We start from the raw sequence: 14,257 nt of genomic DNA, 5'->3' as shown, positions 1-14,257 counted from the left end.
GCGGCTTCATTGCCCTCCCTGTGCAACAGGACTTTGTATGTATGCAGTGTTGTTGCTATGTCAGTCCCAGGGTATTAGAGAGACAAGGTGGGTGAGGTAATATCTTTTATTGGGCCAACTTCTGCTGGTGAGAGAGACAAGCTTTCAAGCTTACACAGAGCTCTTCTTCAGCTCTGGGAAATGTAAGTGTAAGCACAAAAGCTTGTCTCTTTCACCAACATAAATTGGTCCAATACAAGACATTACCTCACCCACCTGGTCTCTCCAGCACGACTCTGTCACAAAGTCCAGTCTCCCTCTCTTTCTCTCACTTAAGCCCCTTTCCTTTCTGTGCACTTCTCCCCAATACCCACCCCCAGGGAGGTAGGGTGGGACTTTGATCACTTTTGGGCCCAGGCATTTTTAGTATTTAAGGAATAGGTTGTGTGAAAGGCATATTTGAAAGAAAGCAGCATGTCTAGAAAGTTGGAACAGGGGACTGGGAATCTGGAGATTAGGCAGTATTATGTTCATTGCTTTAAGGTCCCTTTAAATTGTCCAAAATTATTATTTGAAGGAAAAACATTGCAGAAGATAATATTTTGATGCTTGTAGTACCTTTAGCTGAGCTCCGCTAGAGCTTTTACAAATTTTAAGCCTCACAACATCCCCCGAACTTCAAAGGGATAAGTTTGGAAGAAATAAACTTTTAAAAAAACATTGTTTTTATAGTTTAACTACCATATAATCAACTACATAACTCAAATTATCAAAAATTGGTGTTTATACAATATATCCTTGTGATTTATAGGCGCTGACTCCGTGGGTGCTCCAGGGCTGGTGCGCCCATGGGGAAAAATGGTGGGTGCTGAGCACCCACCAACAGTCTCCCAATCAGAACCTCCCCTCCCTCCAGCGTGTCCAGCCCCCTGGCAGGCACCACCGATCAGTGCCTCGCCATCCCTCCCAGCACCTACCATGGATCAGCTGTTCTGCAGCATCTGGAGGCGCTGGGGAGGGGAGAGGGAGGAGCGAGGATGTAGCGTACTTGGGGGAAGGGGCAGGGCGGGGGTGGAAAGAGGCGGGACAGGGGCAGAGCAGGGGTGGGAAGAAGCAGGGTAGGGGTGGGGTCCTGGGGGAAGGAGTTGAGTGGGGGCAGGGCCTGGGCAGAGCCGGGGCGGGGAGCACTCCCCAGCAGATTAGAAACTCAGCGCCTATGCTATGATTTAGCTGATACAGGAAAAAAAAAACTTCAGATGAAGTAACTTTTCTAGGAGGTGGGTTAAAGAGATTGAATTGCATAAAATGTATGTGTTATGTTCATGAATAAATCTAGGTTCTGCTGCCTCTACGTTTCCTTCAATAAATACTCCCTTTACCTCCATCAATTCTTAGCCCTGGTCTACACTAGGAGTTGAGGTCGAATTTAGCAGCATTAAATCGATTTAACCCTGCACCCGTCCACACGATGAAGCCCTTTTTTTCAACTTAAAGGGCTCTTAAAATTGATTTTCTTACTCCACCCCCAATTTAGGGATTAGCATTGAAATCGGCCTTGCTGGGTCGAATTTGGGGTACTGTGGACGCAATGAGACGGTATTGGCCTCCGGGAGCTATCCCAGAGTGCTCCATTTTGACCGCTCTGGACAGCACTCTCAACTCAGATGCACTGGCCAGGTAGACAGGAAAAGGCCCACGAACTTTTGAATTTCAATTTCCTGTTTGGCCAGCGTGGCAAGCTGCAGGTGAATGCAGAGCTCATCAGCAGAGGTGAGCATGATGGAGTACCAGAATCTCAAAAGAGCTCCAGCATGGACCGATCTCTGTATGGGGAGCGGAATCCGTGCTATCAGAACTCCGTTCCAGTTTTCGAAATGCCAAAACATTTGTCAAAATCTCCCAGCGCATGAAGGACAGAGGCCATAACAGGGACCGAAGCAGTGCCATGTGAAACTTAAGGAGCTGAGGCAGGCCTACCAGAAAACCAGAGAGGCAAACGGCCGCTCCGGGTCAGAGCCCCAAACATGATGCTTCTATGATGAGCTGCATGCCATTTTAGGGGGTTCAGCCACCACTACCCCAGCCGTGTTGTTTGACTCCTTCAATTGAGATGGAGGCAACACGGAAGCAGGTTTTGGGGACGAGGAAGATAGCTCACAGCAAGCAAGCGGAGAAACCGGTTTTCCCGACAGCCAAGAACTGTTTCTCACCCTGGACCTGGAGCCAGTACCCCCCGAACCCACCCAAGGCTGCCTCCCGGACCCGCCAGGCAGAGAAGGGACCTCTGGTGAGTATACCTTTTAAAATAGTATACATGGTTTAAAAGCAAGCATGTTTGATGATTAATTTGCCCTGGCATTCGTGGCTCTCCTGGATGTACTCCCAAAGCCTTTGCAAAAGGTTTCTGGGGAGGGCAGCCTTATTCTGTCCACCATGGTAGGACACTTTACCACTCCAGGCCAGTAGCACGTACTAGGGAATCATTGTAGAACAAAGCATTGCAGTGTATGTTTGCTGGCGTTCAAACAACATCCATTCTTTATTTCTCTGTGTTATCCTCAGGAGAGTGATATCATTCATGGTCACCTGGTTGAAATAGAGTGCATTTCTTAAGGGGACATTCAGAGGTGCCCGTTCCTGCTGGGCTGTTTGCCTGTGGCTGAACAGAAATGTTCCCTGCTGTTAGCCACGGGGAGAGGGGAAGCGGCTAGCCATGTGGTGGGGGGAGGCAAAATGCAACCTTGGAACGAAAGCACATGTGCTATGTATGTAATGTTAACAGCAAGGTTTACCGTGAAAGAGTGTACCCATTGTTCTATAAAATGTGTCTTTTTAAATGCCACTGTCTTTTTTTTTCTCCACCAGCTGCATGTGTTTCAAGGATCACAGGATCTTCTCCTTCCCAGAGGCTAGTGAAGATTAGAAGGTAAAAAAAAAAAAACTGCACTCGCGATGAAATATTCTCGGACCTCATGCTGTCCTCCCACACTGACAGAGCACAGACGAATGCATGGAGGCAGACAATGTCAGAGTGCAGGAAAACATAAAATGAACGTGAGGAGAGGTGGCGGGCTGAAGAGAGGGCTGAAGCTGAAAGGTGGCAGCAGCTTGATGAGAGGAGGCAGCATTCAATGCTGAGGCTGCTGGAGGATCAAACTAATATGCTCCAGCATATGGTTGAGCTGCAGGAAAGGCAGCTGGAGCACAGACCGCTGCTACAGCCCCTGTGTAACCAACCACCCTCCTCCCCAAGTTGCATAGCCTCCTCACCCAGACGCCCAAGAACGTGGTGGGGGGGCCTCTAGCCACTCCACTCCAGAGGATTGCCCAAGCAACAGAAGGCTGGCATTCAATAAGTTTTAAAGTTTCAAACTTTTAAAGTGCTGTGTGGCCTTGTCCTTCCCTCCTTAGCTTACAGGGAAGTAGAGTGAACCAAGGGCTGGGGGAGGGGGGGTTCATCAAGGAGAAACAAACAGAACTTTCACACTGTAGCCTGGCCAGTCATGAAACTGGTTTTCAAAGCTTCTCTGATGCACACCGCGCCCTCCTGTGCTCTTCTATCCGTCCTGGTGTCTGGCTGCGCGTAACCAGCGGCCAGGCGATTTGCCTCAATCTCCCACCCCGCCATAAACATCTCCCCCTTACTCTCACAGAGATTGTGGCGCGCACAGCAAGCAGCAATAACCGTGGGAATATTGGTTTAGCGGAGGTCTAACCGAGTCAGTAAACTGCGCCAACGCGCTTTTAAATGTCCAAATGCACATTCTACCACCATTCTGCACTTGCTTAGCCTGTAGTTGAACAGCTCCTGACTACTGTCCAGGCTGCCTGTGTATGGCTTCATGAGCCATGGCATTAAGGGGTAGGCTGGGTCCCCAAGGATAACTATAGGCATTTCAACATCCCCAACGGTTATTTTCTGGTCTGGGAATAAAATCCCTTCCTGCAGCTTTTGAAACAGACCCCAGAGTTCTTGAAGATGCAAGCATCATGTACCTTTCCCAGCCATCCCACATTGATGTTGGTGAAACGTCCCTTGTGATCCACAAGTGCTTGCAGCACTATTGAAAAGTACCCCTTGCGGTTTATGTACTCGCCGGCTTCGTGCTCCGGTGCCAAGATAGGGATATGGGTTCTGTCTATGGCCCCACCACAGTTAGGGAATCCCATTGCAGCAAAGCCATCCATTATGACCTGCACATTTCCCAGGGTAACTACCCTTGATATCAGCAGATCTTTGATTGCGTTGGCTACTTGCATCACAGCAGCCCCCACAGTAGATTTGCCCCTCCAAATTGATTCCCAACTGATCGGTAGCTGTCTGGCGTTGCAAGCTTCCACAGGGCTATTGCCACTCGCTTCTCAACTGTGAGGGCTGCTCTCATCTTGGTATTCTGGTGCTTCAGGGCAGGGAAAAGCAAGTCACAAAGTTCCATGAAAGTGCCCTTACGCATGCGAAAGTTTCGCAGCCACTGGGAATCGTCCCAGACCTGCAACACTATGCGGTCCCACCAGTCTGTGCTTGTTCCCCGGGCCCAGAATCGGCGTTCCATTGCATGAACCTTCCCCATTAGCACCATGATGCCCGCATTGCCAGGGCCCGTGCTTTGAGAGAAGTCTCTGTCTGTGTCCTCATCGCTCTCATCACCACGCTGATGTCCCCTACTCGCCTGGTTTCGCTTTGCTAGGTTCTGGTGTTGCATATACTGCTGGATAATGCACGTGGTGTTTAATGTGCTCCTAATTGCTAAAGTGATCTGAGCGGGCTCAATGCTTGCCGTGGTATGGCGTCTGCACGGGTAACCCAGGAAAAAAGGCGCGAAACGATTGTCTGCCGTTGCTTTCACAGAGGGAGGGAGGGCCTGACAACATGTACCCAGAACCACCCGCAACAACGTTTTTTGCCCCACCAGGCATTGGGATCTCAACCCAGAATTCCAATGGGCAGCGGAGACTGCGGGAACTGTGGGATAGCTACCCTTCCCCAATACTCCGGAAGTCAACGCTAGCCTCGGTACTATGGAAGCACTCCGCCGAGTTAATGCACTTGGAGCATTTTGTATGGGACACACACAATTGACTATATAAAAACAATTTCTAAAAAAACAACTTCTATAAATTCGACCTAATTTCGTAGTGTAGACATACCCTTAGGGTGCTGGCCTTTCTGGACTGTTGTTAGCAGAGTTAACCTCTATTTCTCTTCACAGATATTGCAAAAGCATATCCTTTCGTGTTTCTCCCAGATGTCATACACTAAGTTATGGTGAGTACTAATGCTATTTATAATGTTTAAAGGCAAACCGCATAGGAAATATGGAAAACCATAAAAAGAAAAGGAGTACTTGTGGCACCTTAGAGACTAACAAATTTATTTGAGCATAAGCTTTCGTGAGCTACAGCTCACTTGATCGGTGCATCCGATGAAGTGAGCTGTAGCTCACGAAAGCTTATGCTCACATAAATTTGTTAATCTATAAGGTGCCACAAGTAATCCTTTTCTTTTTGCGGATACAGACTAACATGGCTGCTACTCTGAAACCTGTCATTATGGAAAACCATGTTACTGTAAACTAAGAAGATACTGGTCACAGCAAGTAGTTATGCAGAAAGACAAAAGTTTAATAAACATCCATTGCTTGAGATTATGGTCTTTCTTCCTCACGATCTGAGCAGCTTGTTTAGCTTGTGAAAGAGGAACCACAAGTGCTGGCTATCTTTACTCAGCTTTTAGCTCTTCTGACCCTCTCCCTTTCCTTTCTCTGAAAGAATGAATAAAAGGTCAGCTACAACCATTTTAGTAAACCTGACAAGATTAATTTAAAATATCTCAGCCTTTCAGCACACACAGCTTTACCTCATAAAGTCACTTAGCCCTGGTCTACACTAGGAGCGGGGGGAGAATAGATCTAAGTTACACAACTTCAGCTATGTGAATAACATAGACCTACTTAGACCTACTTACTGTGGTGTCTTCCCCCGTCGACTCCGTCTGCGCCTCTCGACGCAGGAGTCGACGGGAGAGTGCTCGGGGGTCAATTTATCGTGTCTAGACTAGGCACAAGAAATCGACCCCCGCTGGATCGATCGCTGCCCACCGATCTGGCAGGTAGTGTAGACATACCCTAAATTGCAGCATGTGCTTGGGAATTTGTAGCCTGAACCTTTGCTGCCCTCCTGCCAGGAAGTGTTTTATTTTCACATTTTCCCATGCATAGGTTATGATCTGGCCCAAGGTTTGAGATCAGTCTCAGTTATTTTGGATTTGGAGGAAGCCTATCTGCAAGCCAGATGCCAACACATCTTTCCTCATGGATCACACACCAGACAAAAATGCATTTTTAAGAAAAGTTGGAATATTTTCAATATTCTGAGACCTGTGCCTTACCCCTTAGCATATGTTTGGATGGTTTACTCCAAATTAAAAATAAAATTGTCTGACCTGAAACCAAAGAAGTTTCGTTTTTAGTACAGGCTCACTACAAAGAACTCCAAAAAAAAAATGTTTAGGCACTGTAAGGTTTCATAACCCCAGAGGTTCTCACCATTGGTCTTCCTACTGAATGAAGCAGAACTGGGTGGGGAGGGGAGCGTTTATTGTTTAAGGATAAAACTTGTCCCACCCACAGTGTGTTTGTACGTCCTGTCCCTTATGTGGGTTCTCAGGTGTTTGGTGAGTGTTGAGCTGAATCTGAAGCTTTTCCCACACTCTTCACAGTGGTAGGGCCTCTCTCCAGTATGGATTCTCTGGTGCTGACTGAATGTTGATCTGTTGGTGAACCTTTTTCCACACTCAGTGCATGTGAAGGGTGTCTCTCCCCCGTATGGATTCTCTGATGTGCAGCGAGATGTAAGCGCTGACTGAAGCTCTTCTTGCACACTCTGCAGGGGTAGGGTCTCTCTCCCGTGTGCATTCTCAGATGCTGAGTAAGTGTTGAGCTCCCACTGAAGCCTATCCCACACTCAGCTCATTGGAAGGGTCTCTCCCCAGTGTGGATTTTCTGATGTGCAGCAAGGTTCGAGCTCTGACTGAAGCTTTTCTTGCACACTCTGCAAGTGAAGGGTCTCTCTCCTGTGTGCATTCTGCAATGCTGAATAAGCGTTGAGCTCTGGCTGAAGCTCTTCCTACATATGAAGGGTCTCTTCCCTGTGTGAATTCTGCTATGTTTCAGGAGAGTGAAGCTGTGATTGAAGCTCTTGCTGCAGTCGGCACACAGGTAGGGTCTCTCTCCTGTGTGGATTCTCTGGTGATTAGTAAAGTGTGATCTGTCAGCGAACTCTTTCCTACACTCGTTGCACCTGTAGGGCATATCCCCAGTGTGGGTTCTCTGGTGCTGCATGAACATTGATCTGCTGGTGAACCTCTTCCCACAGTCAGCACATGTGAAGAGCAACTCCCTGGTGTGGGTTCTGTGGTGGTCAGTGAGGTATGAGCTTGTTGTGAACCGTTTCCCACCCTCTTCATGTTTATAGGGATTACCTCCCATGTGGATTCTCTGGTGTTTAGTGATGTGCAAAGTCTGCAGGAAGTGTTTCCCACGCCCATAGGGCCACTCCCTGCTGTGGATTCTCTGGTGTTCCATGGGGAAGGAGGCATCTCTCAAGCTCTTCCCACCCTGGGTGCGTTTGCACAGCCTGTCTCCTGTGTGAGTTCTCCGGTGTTTGGTGAGTGTGGAGCTGAACCTGAAGCTCTTCCTGCACTCTTTGCAACTGTAGGGCCGCTCCCCAGTGTGGGTTCTCTGGTGCTGCATGAACGTGGAACTCTCTGCAAACCTTTTCCCACGCTCAGCGCATGGGAAAAGTCTCTTCCCCCGTGTGGATCCTCTGATGTGAAATGCGATGTGAACTCCAACTGAAGCTCTTCTTGCAAAGCCTGCAGGCATAGAGTCTCTCTCCCGTGTGGATTCTCAGATGCTGAGTAAGGGCTGAGCTCCCACGGAAGCCCTTCCCACATTTGGTGCATGTGAAGGGTCTCTCCCCCGTGTGGGTCCTCTGAAGTTTGAAGAGAGTGGAGCTCTGATTGAAGCGTTTCTCGCATACCCTGCATGTGAAGGGTCTCTCTCTTGTGTGGATTCTCTGGTGTTTAGTGACGTGCGACCTCCGCTGGAAGCGTTTCCCGCACTCTCTGCACACGTAGGGCTGCTCCCCACTGTGCATCCTCTGGTGCTCGACGACGGCGGAGCTGTCTCTGAAGCTCTTCCCACACTCCGTGCATTTGCATGGCCTGTCCCCTGTCTGGGTTCTCAAGTGTTTGCTGGGTGCCGATCTGAAGCCGAAGCTTTTCCTGCATACTTTGCAGCTGTAGGGCGGCTCCCTGGTGTGGGTTCTCTGGTGCTGGTTGCAGGTTGATCTGTCGGTGAATCTTTTCCCACACTCAGCGCATTGGAAGGGTCTCTCCTCTGTGTGGATTCTCTTATGTCAGCAAGGTATGAGCTCCGACTGAAGCTCTTCCCACAGTCAGTGCAGGTGGTCAGCCTGTCTTCTCCACAGATGTGCTGACCATCAGAGGTGTCTCTCTCCTCAGGACTCTGGGAAATATTCCCTTTGGATCTGCTGCCTGATAATGTTCTAGGCTGCTCTATGTCTTCATCAGGACCTTCCTGCACAATCCCATAGTTTCCTGCAATAAAAGGAGAAGACAGAGATGATTAAATCCCCATGCTTGAGAGAAAGGGAACATTGGAAAGAGGAAACTGCAAAAAGATTTCTTCACAAATCCAGAGAACTATGAATACATTAAAGATATCCAGAGATGAATACCCTGGCCCTCAGAAGGGACAAGGGATCAGATCAGCTTCCATATCCCTGTGACAAAGTATATGTACCTGTCCCTGAGGGAATCAGGAAGAGAGATTAAGCCCCTTTACTGGGCAGAAAGGAGGTTACCTGAGCTCCCAGAATTGGAATTCATTCAGCTGCTTAGAGGAGGAACTGACAGCTGTGTCTGAGTGAGGCAAAACCAGTAAGACAGAAGCAGAGAACTCTCGGGGGAGAAGGAGTCCTAGGAAGGAAGACTAGCAGATTTGTAGTTTCCCCCACACCCTAAGCCAGTCTGGGGAAGAGTAGTAACTGGGGAATAAATCGCGTGCCCTGAACTGAGGTCTATGCCACTGACAGAGACTGCAATCCCAGTGAGACTATTCCTGGTTTTGATTGTTTCTGGATATTTGGACGACACAAAAGGAAGTTGCCTTGCATTATTTTTGTGTAATTTGGGCTCCCCAGCACTATCATCCCAAGGCTGAGACCAGAATATTTTTCTCCCTTTTCGGGGAAAGGCTTGGAGTGGCAGTTGCTCCCATTAAAATCTCCCTCTTCGCCGCCCCTCCTTCCCCTGCTATCTGAATAATCACACAAGTAAAAGAGGAGGTTTTTTTTGCTAAAAATCAGATAGAATTGGAGGAAGGCCATGACGGATAACTTCTGAGTACCATGCAGCACTGAATGGCAGCTGGACAGGAGGTGTGTGCTCCCTTTCATATGCATTCCCATAAACTGCCCCTGCACAGTATTATTAGCAGGGCTCTCTCCTCTTGGCTCACCCTATTAGTGGGTATTAGAACTCTGCACACAAGTGCTAAAATTCAACTGAATCACTGTAGCAGGTAAACTCATTGACTCTGCCTAGGTTATTAATGTGAACAGTAGATTGAAATAGTTCTTTAGAGAAAGGGAACTAGAAAGCAGATGGTCCTGGATGGAAACCCAAAGGACGTGTAGCTCAGCAATGAAGTTTAGGCTGAGGCTTGTCATAGATTTGAGTTAGGTGACAAAGCCCAGACCCAGGTTGGGAGCAGAATCTGGAAATTGTCTTACGAACAGCCATACTGGGTCAGACCAATGGCCTATCTAGCCCAGTATCCGGTCTTCTGACAGTAGCCAATGCCAGGTGCTTCAGAAGGAATGAAGAAGAAGAGGGTAATTATCACAGGATCCATCCCATCATCCAGTCCTAGCATCTGGCAGTCAGAGGCTTAGGGACACCCAGAGCATGGAGCTGCATCACTGACCATCTTGGCTAGTAGCCATTGGTGAACTTATCCTCCACGCCAGGGGCAGTGTGCTGTGTTAAGGATGGCGTATGACGCCTACTTATTGACAGATACATTCTATGCATGGTACCGCTATGGGAGCCTGTTTGTAAATTAGTTTATCTCACAACGGACAATTCATAATCCGTCCATCCTGTGATGTGACGTCCCTTTTCTAATACAGCGAATGTCTACGAAAACCATCACCTTGTTTTCTGGATCCGAGGTACCCCTCCTTATCCCCTTCCCTCCTTCCCTGAGTGCAAAAAAGCCGCCCAAACCCAAAAACCCCACTGACAAATGACCACATGTGCACCACACTGCAGCAGTGTGGGACAGGTCTGAATGTTAAGTGCTCTCTGTCTTCAGCTGCTTAAAAAAAAAAATCAGCACCTTTCTTCCACTCCATTCCCACCACACATAAATGAGAGGTGTCCTGTTGCTGCCTGACTCCCCACTACTTGTTCTCTGTGCCTGTGTGCATGCACAATTCACAGTCTGCAAAGCATGAATTTGGGAGGGGTGACAGCCAGAAGCAATTTGTTATGGAATCAGTTTTCAGTGCTGTTAGGGAGTGATGGCAATCTCTATAGAGAAAGCAGAAACTGGGTTTCCATCATTAGCTCAATTTTGGCATCCAGCCCAAGAATTCACAAAAAAGTCAAACTGGCCTCAAAATTAAGAGGTTTGATCAGCAATTGAGGTAGAAGTTTTCTACCAAGTTTGAAGCAAACTGGACAAGCGGCTTCTGAACTTTGGACCCAGTCATTGGGGCCGGAGAGAGTGAAATGACTCTGTAGACCAGTATTAGGGCACCCACCGGTAGGTGGAGACACTGGGTCTAGGGCCCCTGCTCCAGTCACTTTAATTATTTGTCCACAGTGGAACAGCTTCCACAAGAGAGACTGAGAGAGCCCTACAGCAGAATATCCCATAGCCAAGTGGTTAGAGCACTCTCCTGAGGTAGGAGACTCCTGTTCAAATTTTCTCCCCCCCAGCCTGCCTGAGGAGGGAGAACTAAACCTAGGTCTCCCACATCCCCAGTGAGTGCTCTGATCACTGAGCTAAAAGTTGTAAGGTGGGCACCACCACCGCCTCCTCCTCTGGCCATTTTGTGTGGAGCAAGGCAGGAGCCTAATGCATTCCCTCAAGAAGCAGCTTAGGCGCCTAATCGAATTGACTCTAGGTGGCTGGTTCCTGTTTGTGGATCACTAAGCACATATAGGTGCCTCCCTGCTGCCTGGACTTAGGTGTCTCTGAGAAGGATGGAGCTTAGTACACACTCCTCTGGTCAGCATTTCCCTTTGGCTAGGTTCGGCGAGTCCACACCTAACTTGCTAGCTTTTGTGGATCACATTCTTAGGCGTCTAGCTCTCTTCCTTCATTGTACAGGGAACCAAGGTGCCTAATTCAGGCTATGTGGATCACAGTGTTGTTCCTGTATTTTTTTCTAGGTGCCTAAAAGTTAGGTGCTGTGACACTCAGCATTACAACCCCTAAGTCTCTTAGTGGATCCCACCCTGAATCTCCTATGCTGTTTCCTTAGAGAAAATCTTCAAAGTTCAACCCAATCGTTAGGGTGATTTGCAAACGGAAGAAGAATCTCTCTCTCCAAAGGCTTGCAGGGTGGACAGATGAAACTTTTGAGACCTGTGGATGGGTGGGACAGGGAATGGATTAGGTTTGTGGTGAAGGAGGCCTAGCTACCAGGCCTTCCTGTGAGAAGGTTGTAGAGCATCTGGCAAGGGTTAAGGTTCTGTGTGCAGGATGGAGGAGAGTGGATTAAGAAGCCTGGCCAATACAGGGATTTTTGGGGTTCTGGAAATGGGTAGGAGAGGGATCGGAATGGATCAGGGTTGTAGAGGAGGGGGTCTAGGTATCACTCAGGCCTTTTCAAGAAAGGGTTGTAGGAGCTAGAATTGGGTTCTAGGGTTGAAGGGGATAAATAGCATAAATCAGATTGCGCCAGAGTGCAATGGAGATCAGGAGACAAGGGAAAGCAGAGGAAACAAGAAAGAGGAAGAATGATGAAGAGACAGCAAAACAAAGGCAGAACTGTACAAAATGACTCCTAAGGTGCACTGCAGGAAGTGGCAAGAATGCTCCCTCGTTCACCTCCAAACCCAGTTCACACCTATCTGTGGTTCTTGTTTGAGAAATGTAACTTAAGTCTGTGGTTCTTTGGGAGGAGAGAAGAGGAGTGAGGGGGAAGAAACAAGAGACAGAGGGACCCTGAGAAGGAGTAAGCAGCCAAGGGGGAAGAGATAATGGGATATGGAGAGAGCATAAAGAGAATCTGAAATGGATAGTTCTGCGAACAGTGTTTACTTATGCAGGCTAATCAACTCTGTGAAGGGAACAATGGTTAAATTCTGGGCTAAAGATTCAAGGACTCATGCACAAAGATATAACAAATAAGATTCTGCTATAGATCAGAGGATGTGGTAGTGGGGCAGCAGCTTTTTTTCCTCAGAAGACCAAAACTAGCTAACTGTTCACCCACCCCCTTTATTTTTTATTCATTTCTTTCTTTTTTTTTGCTTTACCACTTTGAGATACCTATCCTGCTGCCTATCCATGACCACCATGGAGAATCAACGCATTCTCTCTTCTAATAGAGAAGTTAAGCTGTTGTTTTTTTTCATTAGAAATGGTGTATGCATAGAACTTGATATTGTGACTATATAATGAAATTGATGATCAGGTTTGTTTCCATGATTCAGGGTAAGAATCATGACATTTTCTTTTTGCTATTGCACATGGACAACAGGACACAGACTCAGCCATCGCACATCAGCTAACAAGATGAAACAGAGCAGATACCTTATTATTAGAATCCCAGCTTTTTATTTCACTCGTTGCCTCACCTGTGCAGTCGACCATCAGGATCTCCATTTCCTCAGAGTGCTGGAGATCTAGGAGAAATGGCTCTTCCCCTCTTTCCAACTGGGCTATCATCTCAGGTTTGGGAATTGGAAATCCTGGTCATTGGAAAAGATGTGTTAACAGCTGGCTAATGTTTGAGTGCTTGTCACAAAGAATGGTCATGATTTTTATAAGCCCACGTTGTTTTACTAGAAGCAAGGGTATAATCCAAATAAAGAGAACATTATCATGAGTCCTGTTGGAAGAGTTAGTAACTGTTGGGAGATGTGTTGTAATCTCTGAAGGAGAATCAGGGATCTCTACACACAGGAAAATAAGACAACTGACACAGTGTAAAAATTAAATTACTTACCCATTTCTAAGCCTGCATAGAAACTCTGGTTTTGTGTTCAAGAATGAGCCCTAGGGCTCTTCCCACAGGAGTTTTCCCTCTTGCAAAGACAAAGCCAGTCTTAGTACGTAATACAATGGTGAGAGTATGAGGGTATAGGTACAAACTATTCTATCCCAATAGAAAGCTCTGGGAATTAGCTCCACTGCTGTATTTCAGAATCCTCCTTTGAAAGGGAATTGGTATGGCGAGAATGGTCTCTTCTTGCATTGGTTCTGGGCAACACAGGGACTGATCTTCTAATTCTAAGGGGGCAGGGAAGGACACTGAGCAGAAGCTGACCATAGACACTTCCGAGACTGCACAGCTTCTTATATGTACGAGAGTCGTACCCAGGGAGATCAGAGTCTCATAATTTTCCTGCATGACTTCCTTGTAGATTTCCCTCTGCTCTTCATCCAAGAGGCCCCACTCTGCCTCACAGAAATGCAAAGCCATCTCATCGAAGGTCATCAGCATCTGAAACAAGAATTCCTACTCAGTGCCTGTTGGCCTGCAACAATCCAACCATTCAGTCACAGGGCAAGGAGCAGAGGCAGAATAAAAAGTCCTTCCAACGCTGTGGGTAGGATCCTCATACTGTGCCTGCACAAGACATCACTAGCATCATGTATCTGATGCAGGAGACAAGCAAGAAAATAAGTGGAAGAGGGACAGAATGAGGTTCTATTTTGTATGAACAATTTCCTCCCTTTCACCCTTAGAGTTATTAACCACACCCTCTTCCCAACTGAGTTTTGGTTTCCAACAAACCTAAATTCTCAACATGAAGTTAGTGGAAACCATTGAATTTCACCTGGTCTTGTATCAAACCCTGTGACAAGTGTGAATGGTGAAATCATAAGTAGGCCCAAGAACCTTTGAAAGGTTCATGAGTCTGTCATAGAATTATTTAAAGCTGGAAGTGAAACAGATCTGTTATGTCATGTCTAGTCTATCCCTCTGCCAGAGCAAGATTGCTCCCTACAGA

General features: G+C 47.4%; 1 protein-coding gene across 1 annotated transcript in view; it reads right to left on the bottom strand.

Moving 5' to 3' along the window:
- Positions 1-6,573: 6,573 nt before the first annotated feature.
- Positions 6,574-14,257, bottom strand: part of LOC140906242 (uncharacterized) — a 48,048-nt gene continuing 40,364 nt past the window's right edge. The window contains 6 exon segments of the mRNA XM_078851427.1: positions 6,574-6,803; positions 6,806-7,778; positions 7,780-8,391; positions 8,586-8,599; positions 12,878-12,991; positions 13,620-13,746. Coding sequence (XP_078707553.1) covers positions 6,574-6,803; positions 6,806-7,778; positions 7,780-8,391; positions 8,586-8,599; positions 12,878-12,991; positions 13,620-13,746 — 2,070 coding nt within the window.

The sequence above is a fragment of the Lepidochelys kempii genome, chromosome 1 (assembly GCF_965140285.1).
Source record: "Lepidochelys kempii isolate rLepKem1 chromosome 1, rLepKem1.hap1, whole genome shotgun sequence".
In the NCBI taxonomy this organism is placed as follows: domain Eukaryota; kingdom Metazoa; phylum Chordata; order Testudines; family Cheloniidae; genus Lepidochelys; species Lepidochelys kempii.
This window is presented reverse-complemented; position numbering and strand designations above follow the sequence as displayed.